This window comes from Marmota monax, unplaced genomic scaffold, assembly GCF_021218885.2.
Source record: "Marmota monax isolate L192 unplaced genomic scaffold, Marmota_monax_Labrador192_F-V1.1 WCK01_AAM20220418_F8-fsc00026, whole genome shotgun sequence".
In the NCBI taxonomy this organism is placed as follows: Eukaryota; Metazoa; Chordata; class Mammalia; order Rodentia; family Sciuridae; genus Marmota; species Marmota monax.
The window spans coordinates 248,885-266,134 of record NW_026693108.1 but is presented as its reverse complement, the minus strand read 5'-3'; the positions used below and the strand labels follow the sequence as shown (position 1 = coordinate 266,134).

General features: G+C 54.9%; 1 protein-coding gene across 2 annotated transcripts in view; it reads right to left on the bottom strand.

Annotated features, from left to right (window-relative positions):
* The window catches only part of Rasa3 (RAS p21 protein activator 3), a 74,991-nt gene that overhangs the window by 37,619 nt on the left and 20,122 nt on the right, over positions 1–17,250 (bottom strand). For both annotated transcript variants that reach the window (XR_006854030.2, XM_046454791.2), the window contains exons 2-3: positions 10,681–10,798; positions 1,210–1,313 (exon numbers count right to left, since the gene is read on the bottom strand). Coding sequence is in view for 1 of the 2 variants with exons in the window: in XM_046454791.2 (XP_046310747.1) it covers positions 1,210–1,313; positions 10,681–10,798 (222 nt within the window). In the remaining variant the exon portion in view is untranslated. The remainder of the gene's footprint in view (positions 1–1,209; positions 1,314–10,680; positions 10,799–17,250) is intronic.

The window sequence follows — 17,250 nt, the reverse complement described above, 5'->3', positions numbered from 1 at the left end:
CCCTCCCTGTGGCCTGGCCTCCAGGACGACCCTCCTGCAGGAATGGCCCTGCTTCCCAGGAATGTGTCACACTGGACCCTCCACATGCTGGGTCTCCTGTGCTCAGGGTCTCCTTTCCGGCGTTGTGATGTCACAGGGGCCACGGGGCCTCTGGCCTCAGAACTGTGAGCAGGACTTGCCTCTTGGTCCACAAAGTTCCAGGCTGGGGTATTTGTCGCAGAAACCAAGACACACTGGGACACGGGGCCGCCGGTGCTGCTGGGCTGGCCTGCAGGGGCAACTCAGCACCACCCTGCACTGCAGCGGCCCAGCAGACTTGGGGCCAGTTGGGAACCAGACAGGCGCAGGCTATTTGGCACGCCTTTTCTTGCTGGCACCCCGAACACCAAGTCAGGCTCAAAGCACACAAGTGCAGACAGTGCCTGCAGGGCCGTGTGTCGGCCCAGGCTCCAGGGATCCAGGATCTGCGCTGACGCAGGTGGGAACTCCGCACTGAGTGCTGACACTTGGCACCCGGGTGGAAGGGTGTGCTGCTGGGGGTCGTGAGGTCTTGTTCTGCAGGCTGCCTTTTCGGCCCCTCCTCGGGTGCTTCTGTAAATCCGACCTCACCTCTCAGCCCTGGAGTCTACACCGCAGGGCCATGGCATGACCAGGCCCTGGCCCTTCCCACCAGGCCCCACAGGGGCACCCCAGAGCCCTCAGAGAGCCCCCATAGCCCAAGTCCCTATCCTCAGGAAAGACATCCGGGCCAGAGACACACTTCAGAACATCTGCACCAGGGGCATCTCACAATCTCTGGGAGCTTCCAAGTCCCTGGGGAGAGCAGCCCCTTCTGGTGGGGGGTGAGGGCTGGGCCATGGCCGTCTGGTCTGCACATGCCAGTGGCTGTTAGAAGGTACTGGAGCACTGGGTGACAATGCCTACACCCCAGAGGTGGGCTCCCCTGCTGCCCACTGGCCTGGGATCTGAGCCAGAGGTGGGGTGGAAGCCCTGTCTAGGGAAGGGCAGACCTGCAGACCCACAGCCCACTCAGCTCACCCAGGACCTGTGTACAGGGAGGCCCAACCAGGCCCACGAGCCGCAGGCCATTCCCCTCAGGCCACCCAGCTCCACCAGGAAGGCTCCAGACCAGACCTGCCCACCTCCACCAGATGAGACCCCGAGCAGCAGGGGCAGAGAAAGTGAAGGGACACCCACCCAGGCACCTACCTATGATGGAATCCCTCCGGAAAACATCTCTATCAAAAATGTAGAATGACAGATGACGGAAACTTCGAGGAATTTCACAGTAAAAGTCTTCTCCATAAAAGGGGCTGGACAAACAGAGGAAAGACACAGGGTCAGGGTCATGCTGTGGCGTCCATGCTGGTGCTGGACAGACCAACTGGCTGTCAGTAGGAGCCTCACTGCAATCTGCTGTGACAGCCACAGGAACAACTGCACTGGGTGTCCCACAGGACACGAAGCCGCCTCACAGGGGACCCGCCGTGGGCACTTTGCCAGCATCTTGGAGGAATGGCCAGCCACTCTGCAAGGCCACCCAGAGCCAAGCATGGACTTCCACAGCTGGCGCGTGAGAGTTCAGGAAATGGGAGAGCTGGTGTGGGCTCTGCCTCATGCTGCAGCACTCACTCCCCACGAAGAGGACGCGGTGCTGCTCTCAGAGAGTTCCGTGCACGGTCCTCGGTGCACTGAGCGGTGGCTCTCACTTCTCATGGGAGAGGTCCTGCTGTGCCGCCACCGTGCAGCTCCCTGGCTCTGCAGCCCAAACCTGAGTCACCCTCAGCTGTAGCGGCCCTCAGATGAGGAGGGCCTCTGATGGAGGCACAGAGGCCAGGGCTTTCTCACTGAACACACTTCCTTGTTCTGGGCTGGGAGATGGAACCCAGGGGCTGTGTGGGGCAGGTGGCTGCTGCAGCCAGACACACAGGCCTCACCTGAGATGAGGAGTGACCCCAGAGTCAGGCACGTCTAGGACTCAGGCCCGAACCGGAAGACCACAGCTCTGAGGGCCTTGGTCAGCCGCAGGAGGAGCTTGCAGGGGCACCAGTGCCCGAGTGATGAGAAGGACTAAGCACCAGCCTCAGCACCCTCTGGGTCTTTCTGTCCCTGCTGGCTAGCTCTCGGCAGGCCCTCAGAGCCTCTGAGAACCAGGGCCTGCACCGACCCCCAGCCAGAGTGACAGATGTGAGGCCCCCTCTCAGCCAAGTGACTCGGGCCATGTCCAAGGCCCCTGTCATAACGGCCCAGGGCAGCTGTGTGTCAGCTTTGTTTAACAAACACCTGAGACAATCCCCTGAGAGGAGAAAGGGGCCCTTCTAAAGTTCCCACCCCTCCCAGATCCCCACCCTGGGGACCGAGCCCTTAGCATCCGGCCTCTGGGAGATGCCGCAGATCCACACTTTAGCAGCTGGAATATGGACAGCTGTGGCCACCCCAGCTGACCTGGCGGGCCAGGCTGCTGGGCTGGAGGGCAACTCAAGCAGGCAGCCCTAACCGCCGCCCACAAGGCTGCTGTGGGCCTTGCTGAGACACCCGGGCCTGGGCCCGACTTGGCTGTCCCTGTAGGAATGCTCCTGACTATCCACAGCCCAAGGAGATGCTGAGGGCCCCACCAGGAGCGTTGACATGCCCTGCCTGCCTATGCTCCTGCCAGGGTCTGCCCAGGACTGACCCCACTTCTGTCCCTCCATGGGGGCTTTCTGGGAGGTGGCCATGGGCCACGTGCAGCTCTGGTTTGGATGATGTCCAAGTGTCACCAGGGCTCCACGTGTTGGAGCTCAATCCCCACTGAAGGGTTCAGAGATGGAAATGGAACCCACCTGTGATGTCCCGAGAGGGCCTGGGAAGGAATGTAGGATCTGGAATGTGAGCCGTGAGCATGATGGCTCCTACCATCATACCACCCACTCAGGAGGCTGAGGCAGAAGGATCAAAAATTAGAGGGCAGATCCTGTCTCAAATAAACACTGGATAAGGTTCAGGGTGGATCCCCCAGGAGTGAGTACTGGCTACAGGGAAAGCCCTGAAGACACACACACACACACACACACACACACACACACACTCTGGTCTCCTGCCAGGCACACGCTCTGCCTCTGTTGGCCTCCAGACACAGCCCTAGGCCTTGGACCTCCAAAACCCTGAGCTCAAAGAAACCTCCCTCCTTTATGAATACGTCGGACTCCAGAATTTTCACTCCAGCCGACTGGAGACCACCCCAGCACCATGCTAAGGGCCACCCAGCACCACACTGTGGGTCTCCCAGCACCATGCTATGGGCCACCCAGCTCCACGCTGTCAGCCACACAGCACCATGCTGGAGACCACCCAGCACCCCACTAAGGGCCACCCAGCACCACGCTGTGGGCCACCTAGCACCACGCTGTCGGCCACACAGCACCACGCTGTCAGCCACACAGCACCAGGCTGGAGACCACCCCAGCACCACACTGAGGGTCATACCAACACCATGCTGTGGGCCACACCAGCACCACGCTGGAGGCCACACCAGCACATGCTGTGGGCCACCTAGTACCACACTGTCGGCCACACAGCACCACACTGGAGACCACCACAGCACCACATTGAGGGCCACCCAGCACCACGCTGTGGGCCACACAGCACCACGCTCAGTGCCACACAGCACTACACTTGAGATCACCCCAGCACCACCCTGAGGGCCACACCAGCACCACCCTGAGGGCCACCCCAGCACCACGCTGAGGGCTACCTAGCACTACGCTGAGGACCACCCCAGCACCACGGCTGAGGGCCGCACCAGCACCATGCTCAGGGCCACACAGCACCACACTTGAGACCACCCCAGCACCACACTGAGGGTCACACCAGCACCACACTGGAGGCCATACCAGCACCACACTGAGGGTCACACCAGCACCACACTGAGGGCCACCCAGAACCATACTGGAAGCCACACAGAACCACGCTGAGGGCCACCCAGAACCACGCTGAGGGCCACCCAGCACCATACTGAGGGCCACTCAGCACCACGCTGTGGGCCACCCAGCATCATGCTGTGGGCCACCTAGCACCATGCTCAGGGCCACCCCAGCCCCACGCTGGAAGGCACCCAGAACCACACTGAGGGCCACCCAGCACCATGCGGTGGGCCACCTAGCACTATGCTGAGGACCACCCCAGCCCCACGCTCAGGGCCACCCAGCACCATGCTCAGAGCCACCCCAGCCCCACGCTCAGGCCCACACAGCACCACACTGGAGACCAGCCCAGCACTGTGGGCCAGTGGTCACAGCCAGGACCAGAGCAGCAAGGCAGAGGGTCCTGGAACATCCACGGCAGCCTGCTCGTCACACTGGGGGGCCTAGAGCTGTGGCAGGACACCCCGTCCCAGGGCCTGGGGACCCAAGCTCCTGTGTACCACACTGGAGGCCACAGCAGCACCACACTGAGGGCCACCCTAGCTCCACGCTGAGGGCCACACCAGCACCATGCTGTGGGCCACCCAGCACCATGCTGGAGGCCACCCAGCACCATGCTGGAGGCCACACCAGAACCACGCTGAGGGCCACCCCAGCACCATACTGAGAGCTACCCAGCACCATGGCAGAGGCTACAGGAATCAGAGTCCATAGCACTTGGAATTGACTTCCTCTGCGGCCACCAGGCTGGACGGAACAGATGGAGACCATGTCTGGGCTTGCGGGAAGTCCCATCCACATGCAGGCCCTGAGCCAGGGGCTGTCCCTCTGTGGCCTGTGCCCAACTCGGCCCACAGTGGGCCAGTGACTCCTTTGCCTTCAGAATGATGTCCAGCCAAGCTTTGTGGAAATTGGCAGGAGGGACAGGCAGACCAAGACCCTTCCAGTAATTTCTTTAAGCCCTGCTGAGCCGGAGTCCCAGCTCCTGTGTACCAGGAGCTTCCTCCTGCCCCGTCCAGCCCCCAGGTTACTGGAATGCAAGCAGTGGGGCCACATGTCCCTGAACTGCCCATGCAGAATGCAGTTGTCCACCCAGGCCTTCCCGTGAGTGCAGTGAGATTCAGGGTGGAAACTCTGAGAACGAGCCTCCGTTCCTCACCATCCAGGGGTGGTAGTAGGCAGGTGTGCTGATCTCTCCAGCTGGGGCTGTGGGAACACCACCCTCCCCGGGGAGGTGGGAGCTCTTGGGGGCAGAGCAGCTGTCCCGTCTGGTCACCCATGCTTGGCCCTCCCCTATTGCAGCAGCACCAGAAGCCCCTGCCAAAGACCAAGTGGGGACAGATCTCCTGAACATGTTCACGCTGCCAGGTCCTGCCCTGCCCTGGAGCTCTGAGCGGGGAGACGCAGTGGGCAACACAGAAAGGACAAGGCGCAGCCTCCCAAGGCTGCTCACAGCCAGGACCAGAGCAGCAAGGCAGAGAGGGTCCTGGAACATCCACGGCAGCCTGCTCGTCACACTGGGGGGCCTAGAGCTGTGGCAGGACACCCCGACATCACTTACAGCCCCACATGGAGTCTGGTGGACCTGCTTCGACCTTGCTGAACTGGTGCAGGGACAGAAGGAAAGCCACTCGTCTTGGAATGTTTTAGCCAAGGTGAGGCTGAGAGCCTGGGCACTCTGTAAGATCTCCTTTCCTCTTTACACGCCCTTCCTACTGGGCCTTCTCATGCTCGGGAGATTGACCCACTGGAACTTTTCAGCTTGTGTTGAAGACAAAACCACTAATTCACAGCATGAGGAATTTCTTTTTTTAACTAAAAACACCACAGACTTGTTAACAACAATGTTGTCATAGGTGCGAGGACGCATGTGCCTTGGCCGGCCCTGAGAGCAGCCTCCTCCCGCTCCATCTCCTGCTCCACGGTGGGGAGGGTCCGAGCAGCCACAGCACATCCTCTGCAGGCTTGGCGGACACTAGGTGTGCTACTGTGTCCCCTGCTCAGGGAGGACGAGCCAGAGGGGAGGGACCTGGCCACCGGGCTCCCAGCTGCACAGCCCAGGACCGGGACAGGGCCTAGGTGACAGGCTCCACCGTTCTCCCCTCCATGGGAAGCCCTGCCCATCTCTTCCCACTGCAGAATTTACAGCATGTATTCAAAAAGAGAAAGGAAATGACCGAGCACAAGGGCATCCCCACCCTCGTCCTGCCCAGGCTGCCCTGCAGACAAGGAATCCTTTCTGACAGCCTCCAAGGGTCCCAGTGCCGTCCCAGGGCAGCCTCGGGGCGTCTCCTGCACAGGCCTGGCTTTGTCCCTCTGGATCAACCCAGTCAAATGCATGATTAAGGAGCCACAGGCTGGGCCTGCGGCCTTCGGGCTCCAGAGCCTTCTTTTCAAATAAAGGAAGCGTCCACTGGAACCCGGGGCCTGTCTTAGGTGCGCTGTGTGAGGGCAGCAGCGTTCCCTCCCTCCGGCTGCCAGGTCAGAGGGAGACGCTGAAGGAGCCGGCACAGTTTCAAGTGAACAAACTTCCACAGAGAAAGAGACACTTGCAGGAAGCAGTGGGCCTCTCATTTGGGTCTTGCCTGAGCCGACTCCCTCCTCCCTTATCCCCCGAGCCCAGCAGGGCTTGGCCGGGAGGGTCACACAGGGCCTCACTGGGACTCACAGAGAAACCACCAACTTCTCCTTGAGTCATTTCCCGACATCTGTGCGAGGCCACCGCTGCCCCACCCCACCATGGCTGCTTGAGCCTCGTGACAAGTGACACTTGGTCATGAGAAAAGAACAAGTTCTGAGTCCCCAGTGTCTTGCTAGCCGCAAGCTCCTGCCTTCGTTTCCCAACATCTGGGCCTGAGGGCTTGGGGCAAGGGGGAGGGCTGAGTCTCCCCTGAGTGTCTCTGTGCTCCAGGGTCTGAGGGGCTGCAGGCAGGCCACACAGCATGGTGACCCCTGGGCAGCAGGCACTCCCTGCTCGTGGAATTCAAGCTCACTAATGTGGGCAGTTAGAGAAAAGTCAACCTCAGGAGAGAGAACGTGACCTGGAGCATCCGGCAATTTCAAAGTTGGCATTTTTGAGTCAACAGCGTGCTTTTACGAAAACTCCAGGGGGTCTGTCTCCCAAACCACCGACTACTGTCCCTTTACCTTCTGACCCAGATGACCTCTGCCCTGCCTAAAACTCAGAGCTGCAGAGATCTTCCCACCACACCAAAGCATATTTCCCAAGTGAGGGCATGTTCTGGTCTGGGCAGAATGTGCCCTCTTGGGACCCCACAAGAGGTGTACCCCAGGGCTGAGGGACACTTGGATCGCTTCCCTGCAGACTCCGCAGGCTTGGGCACCAACCAGCCCAACTTCGTTAGCACTACAGGGCTGTCTACTTTGTTTCTTAACTGCTAATTTGATGTAGAATATACATAGGAAAGAAAGAATGAAAATTTCTCGGGTCTCCACTACTGAGCACAATTGCCGGCGGACCTTTGTGTCTAGATTTCCAGATCAGTTCTGGAGAAATCTCAGCCTGGGAGGGGGCTCTGGGGCCTGCCACTCCAGACATAACCATGAAGGAAGCAGGTGCACAGCTCAGGGAGCCAGGGTCTCTGCACAGCCCCAGATGGCTCTGCGGGGCCACGGGCTAGACCAGGACCCAGGGCTCGCACTGAGCAGGAGCCGTCTTCACCACAGAACCCTGTAGAGAGGCAGCAGTGTCAGCGCCACACAGGACCACAAGCCCTGGGTGCAAACCGCATCCCCATCCTGACCTGGACGCGGGGAGACCGAGAGGCAGACACTCGGGGAATGTTCCTGCAAGGACTGAGGAACCTGCAGTAGATGCTCACTTGCTTGTGTGACTTGCTCTGCCCTTCAGCTGTCCCTCCAGGCCCTGGGGGGCAGCACCCTGGGGTGGAAGCCAGGTGTCCCCCTGGGGCCCTATGAGCTTTCAGCAGACTCCCGTTGCTGTCACAGAGTCACTGGTGTATGAGGGGATGGTGACAGGCTGCCATAGGAGGGCTGGGCACCCAGCTTTGCAATGTGACCAAGTTCACATTCTACAGCAGGAGAAGGTCTTTTAGTGGCACAGAAACTTCCCAAAGTCACTTTCCTGGAGACAGGACAAGGCAGGGGAGAGGGGCTTGTTCTCCTGGGGGAGTCTGCTCCAGCAGTTCTTAGCTCAGACTTTGAGGGGGCAGCTGGCAGCCTCTGGCCCGCACTGGAAAAGGAGAAAGGGGACGCTTCCTAGGACAGCATTGTAGCCACCGACAGGGCCATGCACCCAGGGCACCAGCCAGCCCATCCCACGGGGAAGGCCTGGCGCACGTGGACCCCGAAAGCAGCTTTTGTGAGTGAGGAAGAGGGCAGGGGCTGCCTTCTCCCTTGCCAGTGGAGAGAGTCTGTGGCACATCTTTGTAGAAGGGCCGGGCTCTGGGGCTCTCGCCAGGTCAGATGCACAGTATGGGCTCCTTGGCTTCCTACAGTGACTTTGCCAGAGGAGTGTCCGGAGCATTGGCTCTTAAAGGAGAGGCTGAGCTGGGAGAGCTTGTGGGCACACGGGAGGGGCAGCCTTGGCTTCCTGAGCATCGTGCTGGAGGAGTGAGGTGTCCAGGGCCTTCAAGGGCCAGGCCCTCAGCTCTGCTCCTCAGCCACCCACAGGTCTGGCATCCTCCTCTCACCCAGACTCCAGCAGACACCTCCACAGAGACCCACTGCCTCTGGGCCTACCCCCAAGCTGAGGCCACAGGGACCCTGAGCTAGCCCTAGTACGCTCTTCCTGGGATGCCCAGACCAGTGGGGCTGCCACCGCCCTGTCCTCCACCTTCCACGTCCCTGGGCCTCCTGCTGACTCTGAGCAAGGTTCCAAATGGCCTCCCATCTCCCTTGGCCTCCTGAAGTCAGCTGTACACCAAGGAGCTAGACGCTGTCCTTCACTTCTAGGAGCTCTACTCTTCAAATCCGCAGGGTCGTTCCTTTCGGCCTTGACCTGCTCAACCTGGAGCCCTGCTTCTGCTTCCACATGTCAAGCTGGGTTACTGGACCTCGGTGCTGCAGACGCCAAGGGCCGTGAGCTTCCTCTGCAGGTAGACTCAAGGCTCTGCACACCTGCGCTCTTTCCCTTCCAATCCTGTTCTTTGGGACTTAGTGTGTGATGGAAAGAGGGGGCTGGAGGTGCTCAACCACAGCAGACACTAACCGGCTTCTGGCCAGGGCCCATGTGGAGTGGGGCTGCAGAACCACAGCTCTCCCAGGCTGCAAACTCATGAGGAGCAAATGCCCGGCGGTGGAGCAGGGGCCGTTCTGCCGACCCCTCTCTGTGCCTGGGGCCTGGGCCCTGTGCCTGTCTGTCTGAGCTCTGTGAAGCACTTGCCCAGCCAAAAGCCAAGAAGTGGGAACGTGGACTGCCGGCGAGGGGCTCTGCCTGCGGACTGCTTGCTCCTGGCCGTGGGCACGCCTCCTTTCCTGTGCCAGAGGCAGCTTCTGGGGCCCCCAAGCCAGAAACCATGATTTCTGCGAAATGTTGGAAGACAGTGGGCCCTGCCTCTCCACCTCACCTGAGAGTAGACCCCGACGGAGACGACGGAGACGAGTCCCACCGACCCCTCAGCAGTCTGGAGAGGAGCCAGCCTGGCCAGGACCCAGGCAAGTCCCGGGTGCACCCTCCTCGGGCCTCTGGCACACCAGGTGCAGGCAGCAGGGAAGTCTCCTGCATGAACCGGCTGCAACTCAGGGCAGGCTCCTCGCCCTCCTGCCTCTCTAACTAGAGACTCAGCCACTTCACCGCCAACCCCAGGCTCTCCCTGCACTGACTCCAGACCCCCACCAGCCCTAAGGGTCCCAGTCAAAACAATGGAAGGGGGTGGGCATACACAGATGGAGGGGCCAGGGTGACTGAGCAGCCTGGGGCCAGGCCTCGGCCACTGCCCAGCACTGGACAGCCTCCAGCCCACGAGGAGGGTGCTGCCACTTGCAAGTCAACAGCAAGGCAACATTCAGCTGCTAAAAATGGTCTCAGAAGGAAAACAGCTGTTTTGAGACCCCAAGCCCTGAACTCGGGCTGAAGGGGAGTCACTGGTTCCAGACGGCTCCTCTGGTCCCGTGGAGTGCCTGCTTGGCAGGCTGCCTGCCCACCAGACAGCGGCCCACTCCGCTGACACGGAGGACAGACAGGCTGCCCAGGTCTCCTGCCGGGGTTCTGACCCGTGCACAGCCACGCTGGCCTCCCTGTTGCCACTTTCTGTCCCCACCTGCTCCCGCCACCAGGCACAGGCCTCTTCAGTGGTGCCTGGGCTGGAGCTTGTCAGAAGACAGGCTGGCTCCCCTGCCCAGGACATGCCATCCTGACCAGTCCCCACAACCCCATCACAAGGGAGGCTCAGACCCAGGGCAGGTCAGTTCTCCTCACCAATGCCGTCATCTAACTGATGGACAGATGTTTTCTAGGCCTCTTAACTAAGGCACCTCAGTGCCCCTATAACACACTCTCCTGAGGAAAATGCAAAAGGAGATGTTGAAAAGAAGACTTCTAGAATGTTCTCCCCTCTCAGAAACCCCTTGACACTTTCCTGGCAGTGGTCTCTACTGAAAAGAGCAACTGGTGTTGGTGGGAAGGGGTGGTGGCCAGCTAGGAGCATCCAGCAGACACCAGGGCCCAGGTCAGAAGCTCCCAAGTGACCGCCTGCCAGCAGAGCCCTCACATCTGGGCCGACGGCCAAGAACACGGGACATGGCGGGTGCCACAGAGGGAACCCGGTGGCTAACAAGTAAAGGCACAGTGGCTTACCAGAGTGACTTTTCCACAATTTTGGTCCTGAAGACCTCCTCCTGGTCCAGGTTCACTGTGCAGTAGCAGTCCCGCATCTTGTTGGGCCCAGGGTAGGAGGGGAGGTTCTTGGCTTCACCTAAAGAGAGAAGACGACATGTGTCATCACTTGGCACGCAAACGCTCAGCACCTCCCAATCACAGGGACATTTCCAAATAACAAACTTACTTCAAGCAAGGCATGTGATTCAACCTCTGTACGTCCACTCACTCTGCTTATGCATTGGTTGTTTTTAGATATACATGACAGCAGTGTGTATTTTGATATATTATACATACATAGGGACATAGGGTGCATCACATTACACTTTTGACCCCATTCTGTGGTTGTACATGGTATGGAGTTACACTGGCCGTGTATTCATATATGAGCATAGGAAAGTTATTTCTGATTCATTCTACTGTCTTCCTATTCCCATGCCCCCTCCCTTCTCTTCATTGCCCTTCATCTAATCCAATGAACTTCTATACTTCTCCTCCCTATCCTCCCTTGTTGTAGGTTAGCATCCACATATCAGAGAAAACATATAACCTTTGGTTTTGGGGACTGGCTTATTTTATTTAGCATGATATTATCCAGTTCCATCCATTCACCAGCAAATGCCATAGTTTCATTCTTCTTTAAGGCTGAGTAATATTCCATTGTGTATATGTACCATATATACACAATGGAATATTACTTTATCTTTATCCATTTTCTTTATCCATTCTTCTGTTGAAGGACACTTAGGTTGGTTCCATAGCTCGGCTATTGTGAATTGAGCTGTTATAAACATTGATTTGGCTGCATCACTGTAGGATGCTGGTTTTAAGTCCTTGGGTATAGACCGAGGAGTGGGACAGCTGGGTCAAATGGTGGTTCCTATCCTAGTTTTCTGAGGCATCTCCATACTGCTTTCCAGAGTGGTTACACCAATTGGCAGTCCCAGCAGCGATGTATGAGTGTGCCTTTTCCCCACATCCTCAGCAACATGAATTGTGTGGGTCCCTGTGCACCCTCCACTGGTCCTTCCTGTTCAGAGCAGCTCCCAGAAACATCTGAACATGTTTGGAGAAAACAGATGGTGCCTCAGGGCACCAGCGCCCAGTGGCCCTGCAGAAGGCTCCTGACCTGGCTCTGCCTCAGGGGTTTGCAGGCCCAAACAGCAGGTCTGACGCTGAGCGTGCTGGAAGGATCATCTAGGACCTGGGCTCACCTCAAAGGGCCACGTCTGCCTCTGAGCCACTCTGACACTAGCAGCACCTGGCACTGGGCTCCACTTGCATCAGGCACAGGTTGGGAAAGACAGATGCTGGACACCCCCTGGCCAGTGCCACTGGGGGCACACACTGATGCCTGCCAGCACTGCTCAGGGACCAGGGAGTTGTCTCCTGTCGACCCTGAAAACAAAATGAACCAAACCAATCCAGACAGAAGCCCCTCAGCACCCCGTCTTCAGAGTGGAGAGCACCACACCAGGGCCAGTAGTCGCCTCGCACACTGTGGCATGGGAACCGCAGCTCCACTGGGCCTCTGCACGCCAAGGCCCGGTGCTGCCACCAGGGGCGGGGACAGGAGGCCTGCTCACTGGACAAGTGCCAACTTGAAAGTGGAGCCCAAAGGCAGGACAGATGCAACTTGTTGCTTCTTTTAGCTTTTCATTGATGCAGTTTGGACGCAGAAGTCTAACTGGGTGAGGTTTTCGGTGTCAGTGAACCCTGTCTGCCATGCACTGACATGCTTTGGGGTGTGTGTGTGACTACAGCAGCTGTGACCTCAAGAGCTGCCTGGGGTCTCACCCTCATGTGCCCTTTCCCATGCCGTCTGTGTCTGGGACCTCAGGCCCCTGTCCTGTGAAAGCAGAACTCAGCTCTGCCCCTCTGCTCCAAGACGCATCTAGACCAGAAGGCCCTGGGATTCATATCTGGGAATCACAGAGGAACAATCGATGGCTATCAGCTGTGCAGGGAGGACCCAAAGGAGGCCTCTGGAGCTGCTGCCCGTGGGGGCTGCCCCGGCGGCTCTCCTGACGGCCTCTTGTTGGGGGGGGGGTCATGAAGACACGGTCTGGTGAGGGCTGAAGAAACCCACGAGCTCCAATAGGTCCGAGGCAGACCTCCTGCAGCACCTTTGGCAGGAGCCCCACACGCACATGCCTGGTGGAATCACAGGCCAGGAGGAGAAGCAGGCCCAGAATGGGAGGGGAGATGGGGAGACTGCTGATGTCCAGGCAGCCCTGTGACCTCCCAGCTCTGGATGGGGACTGATGGCTCTCACAAAGTCCAGAAATCTGAACCCGAAGCTAGCGCCATTCTGCTGACCTTCAGCCCCAGCCTTCTGGGTTCTGGCACCTTTGCATTCTCACTTGCTTTCCGTTTTGGGTTTTCTGGGCTTTTTGTTTTGGTTGGTTTGTGTCTTGTTGTGGCAATGAGTGTGGGTGTTGGAAGTTCCTATGTTTCTCAGGGAAAAACTTTGGAAGTCCTGTGAGAAATGGTCTTCAGTGGAAAACACAGAGTTGAGATTTTTTTTTTTCCTGTTTATTATGCAAAGAACCTCCAGACCCAAGCAGCGGGAGTCACTTTCCGGCAAGGTGCCTTTGGCGGAGAAAGCAGGGTGCGTCCTCTGAACAGCTTGTGAGACAGGCACCAACTGGCATCGAGTCTGGACCAGCCAGAAGCATGCTGGTTGCTATGGTAACAGCAACACCAGAGAGTAACGGGTCAGCTTGAGCCAGGTCAAGCAGGCCCCTCGGACCAGGAGGACCAGAGCAGCTGCCATGCCCCCTCCAGGCGGTGTCCCCTGGCAGGTTCCCCACTGCTGGGGGCTCCACCTGGCCCAGCAGAGCAGACCCAGGAGCAGTGAGTCATCCAAGAGGAGCCATGGAGGAGTGCAGCCAGCTCCCGGGTGCTGAGCCCTGGCTGCACGCCCAAGGCCAAGCTTTCCCTCCTGACCATGCATCATGGCCTCCTCTGTCTGCTCAGAGGAAGAGCATGTTGTTCCTCCCTCTAGGCACACAGCTGCCCACAGAAGGAGGGAGAGCCGCCCTGGCACCCAGCAGATGCTGAACTGCTAGGGAGTGCACACACAGGTGAAGGAGAGCAACTCGGGCTCATCCCCAGAGCTGCCTGCCGCATCCCTGCAGCTCCACCCCTGTCCACACAGCTGGGGACGCCCATACCTGCTCACCAGCCCTCTCCACTCTCAGTGAGCAACAGAAGCCAAAGCAGCACTTGAAGAATGATCACACAGATGCAGACCGTGAAGCAGCACAACCCAATTCCCAGCACCAGGACCGCCAGCTCTGTTCTCGCCCACTTAGCACAGTGACTGACCACTCTTGAAACGATGCATCAACAGTTCTGTGCCCAGAGCCCTGGCCCCCTGGAGGCCAGCCTCCCTCACGGACCCACCAACAGCACCCACCGCTCTGGCCTTAGGCCAGCCTGCAGCCATCCCACCTGAGCACATGTGTCCTAGGCTCCGACACTTGGCAAGACATGGCAACAGCCATGTTCTCAAGAAGAACGGCGCTGTGCCCCAAACCCGTGCTGTTGCATCGCCCACGACCACCTTGCCCCGCAGCCCTTGGTGACGAACTGAGCAGAACTCCACCAGCAGGCCAGACAGAATTGCTTTCTTCTCTTTTTTTCCTAGTTTTTAAAATGTATTCTAATTTGTTATACATGATGGCAGAATGCAATTCATTTCATATTTCACATATAGACACTGATTGTACACAAAGTATTTTCACACCATTTGTGTCTTATACATGTACTTAGGTGATGATGTCTAATTCATTCCACTGTCTTTCCTGCCCTCATGCCTCCTCCTTCCCCCTCCCTCCACTTTGCCCCATCTAAAGTTCCTCCATTCCTCCCATACTCCCCCCCAATTCTCATTATGAGTCAAGATCCTCATATCAAAGAAAATATTCGGCCTTTGGTTTTTTGGGGTTGACTTGCTTCACATATCATTATATTCTCCAACTTTATCCATTTGCCTACAAATGCCATCATTTTATTCTCTTTTAATGATAAGTAATGTTGAATTTTGTATATATACCAAAGTTTCCCTATTCATTCACCTACTGAAGGGCATCTAGGTTGGTTCCATAATTTAGCTATTGTGAATTGTGCTGCTATAAACATTAATATGGTTATGTCCCTGTAGTATGCTGTTTTTATACCTTTGGGTATAAACCGAGGAGTGGAATAGTTGGGTCAAATTGTAGCTCCATTCCAAGTTTTCCAAGGAATCTCCATACTGCTTTCCAGGTTGGCTGCACCAATTTGCAGTCCCACCAGCAATGTATGAATTGCTCTTTCCCCACATCCTCGCCAACACTTATTGTTGTTTGTATTCTTGATAGCTACCATTCTGACTGGAGTGAGATGAAATCTTAGAGTAGTTTTGATTTGCATTTCTCTAATTGCTAGAGAAGTTGAACATTTTTTTCATATGTTTGTTGACTGATTGTATATCTTCTTCCAAGAAGTACCTGTTCAGTTCCTTGGCCTATTTATTGATTGGGTTATTTGTTGTGTGTGTGTGTGTGTGTTAAGGTTTTTGAATACTTTATATATCCTAGAGATAAGTGCTCTATCTGATAAGATTTGCTCCTATTCTCTAGGCTCTCTATTCACGTCACTGATTGTTTCTTTTTCAGAGAAGAAGCTTCTTAGCTTGAATCCATCCTGTTTATTGGTTCTTGGTTTTAATTCTTGCACTATAGGAGTTTTATTAAGAAAGCTGGGGCCTATACCAACATGATGGAGATTTGGGCCTACTTTTTCTTCTATTAGGTGCAAGGTCTCTGGTTTAATTCCTAGGTCCTGGATCCACTTTGAGTTTTGTGCATGGTGAGAGATAGAGGTTTAATTTCATTTTGTTACATGTGGATTTCCCAGCATTTTTTTAAAAATAGGCTATCTTTTCTCCAATGTATGTTTTTGGTGCCTTTGTCTAATATAAGATAACTAAAGTTATGTGGGTTAGACTCTGTGTCCTGTATTCTGTACCATTGGTCTACAGGTCTATTTTGATGCCAATAACATGCTGTTTTTGTTACTATTGCTCTGTAGTACAGTTTAAGGTCTGGAATAGTGATGCTACCAGCTTCACTCTTCTTGCTAAGGACTGCTTTGGCTATTCTGGGTCTCTTATTTTTACAGATGAATTTCATGATCGCTTTTTCTATTTCTATAAGGAATGCCATTAGGATTTTGATTGGGATTGCATTGAATCTGTATAGTGTTTTTGGTAGTATGGTCATTTTGATAATATTAATTCTGCATATCCAAGAACAAGGTAGATCTTTCCATCTTCTAAGGTCTTCTTTGATTTCTTTCTTTAGCATGTTGTAGTTTTCATTGTAGAGGTCTTTCACCTCTTTCATTAAATTTATTCCCAAGTATTTATTGTAAATGGGGTGGTTTTCCTAGTTTCACTTTCAGCGAATTTGTCACTGATGTACAGAAATGCCTTTGATTTATGGGTATTGATTATATATCCAGCTGCTCTGATGAATTCATTTATTAGTTCTAGGAGATTTCTCATGGAATATTTTGGATCTTCTAGGTATAGAATCATATCATCTGCAAATAGTGATAATTTGAGTTCTTCTTTTCCTATCCATATCCCTTTGATTTCTTTCATCTGTCTGATTGCTCTGGCTAGAGTTTCAAGAACTATGTTGAATAGAAGTGGTGACAGAGGGCATTCCTAGGTCCTGGATCCACTTGTTCCAGTTTAGAGGGAAGGCTTTCAATTTTTCTCCAGTTAGAATGATGTTGGCCTGGGGCTTAGCATAGATAGCCTTTACAAAGTTGAGGTGTGGTCCTGTTATACCTAGTTTTTCTAGTGTTTTGAACATGAAGGGGTGCTGTATTTTATCAAATGCTTTCTCAGCATCTATTGAGATGATCATAGGATTTTTATCTTTGAGTCTATTGATGTGATGAATTACATTTATTGATTTCCATATGTTGAACTAACCTTGCATCCCTGGGATGAACCCTACTTGATCATGATGCACTGTCTTTTTGATTTGTTTTTGTATTTGATTTGCCAGAATCTTATTGAGAAATTTTGCATCTATATTCATTAGAGATATTAGTCTGAAGTTTTCTTTCTTTGATGTGTCTTTGTCTGGTTTTGAAACCAGGGTGATATTGGCCTCATAGAATTGTTTGGAAGTGCTCCCTCTTTTTCATTTCATGAAATAGTTTGAGAAGTATTGGTGTTAGTTCTTCGTTAAAGGTCTTATAGAAGTCAGTCATGTATCCATCCAGTCCTGGGATTTTCTTGGTTGATAGGCTTCTAATGGTGTCCTCTATTTCCTTGCTTGAAATTGATCTGTTTAAATTGTGTATATCATCTTGATTTAATTTAGGCATATCATGTGCCTCTGGAAATCTGTCGATGCCTTCGATATTTTTCTATTTTATTGGAGTACAAATTTTCAAAATAATTTCTAATTATTTTCTATATTTCTGTAGGGTCCATCGTAATATTTCCTTTTTCATCATGGATGTTAGTAATTTGAATTTCTC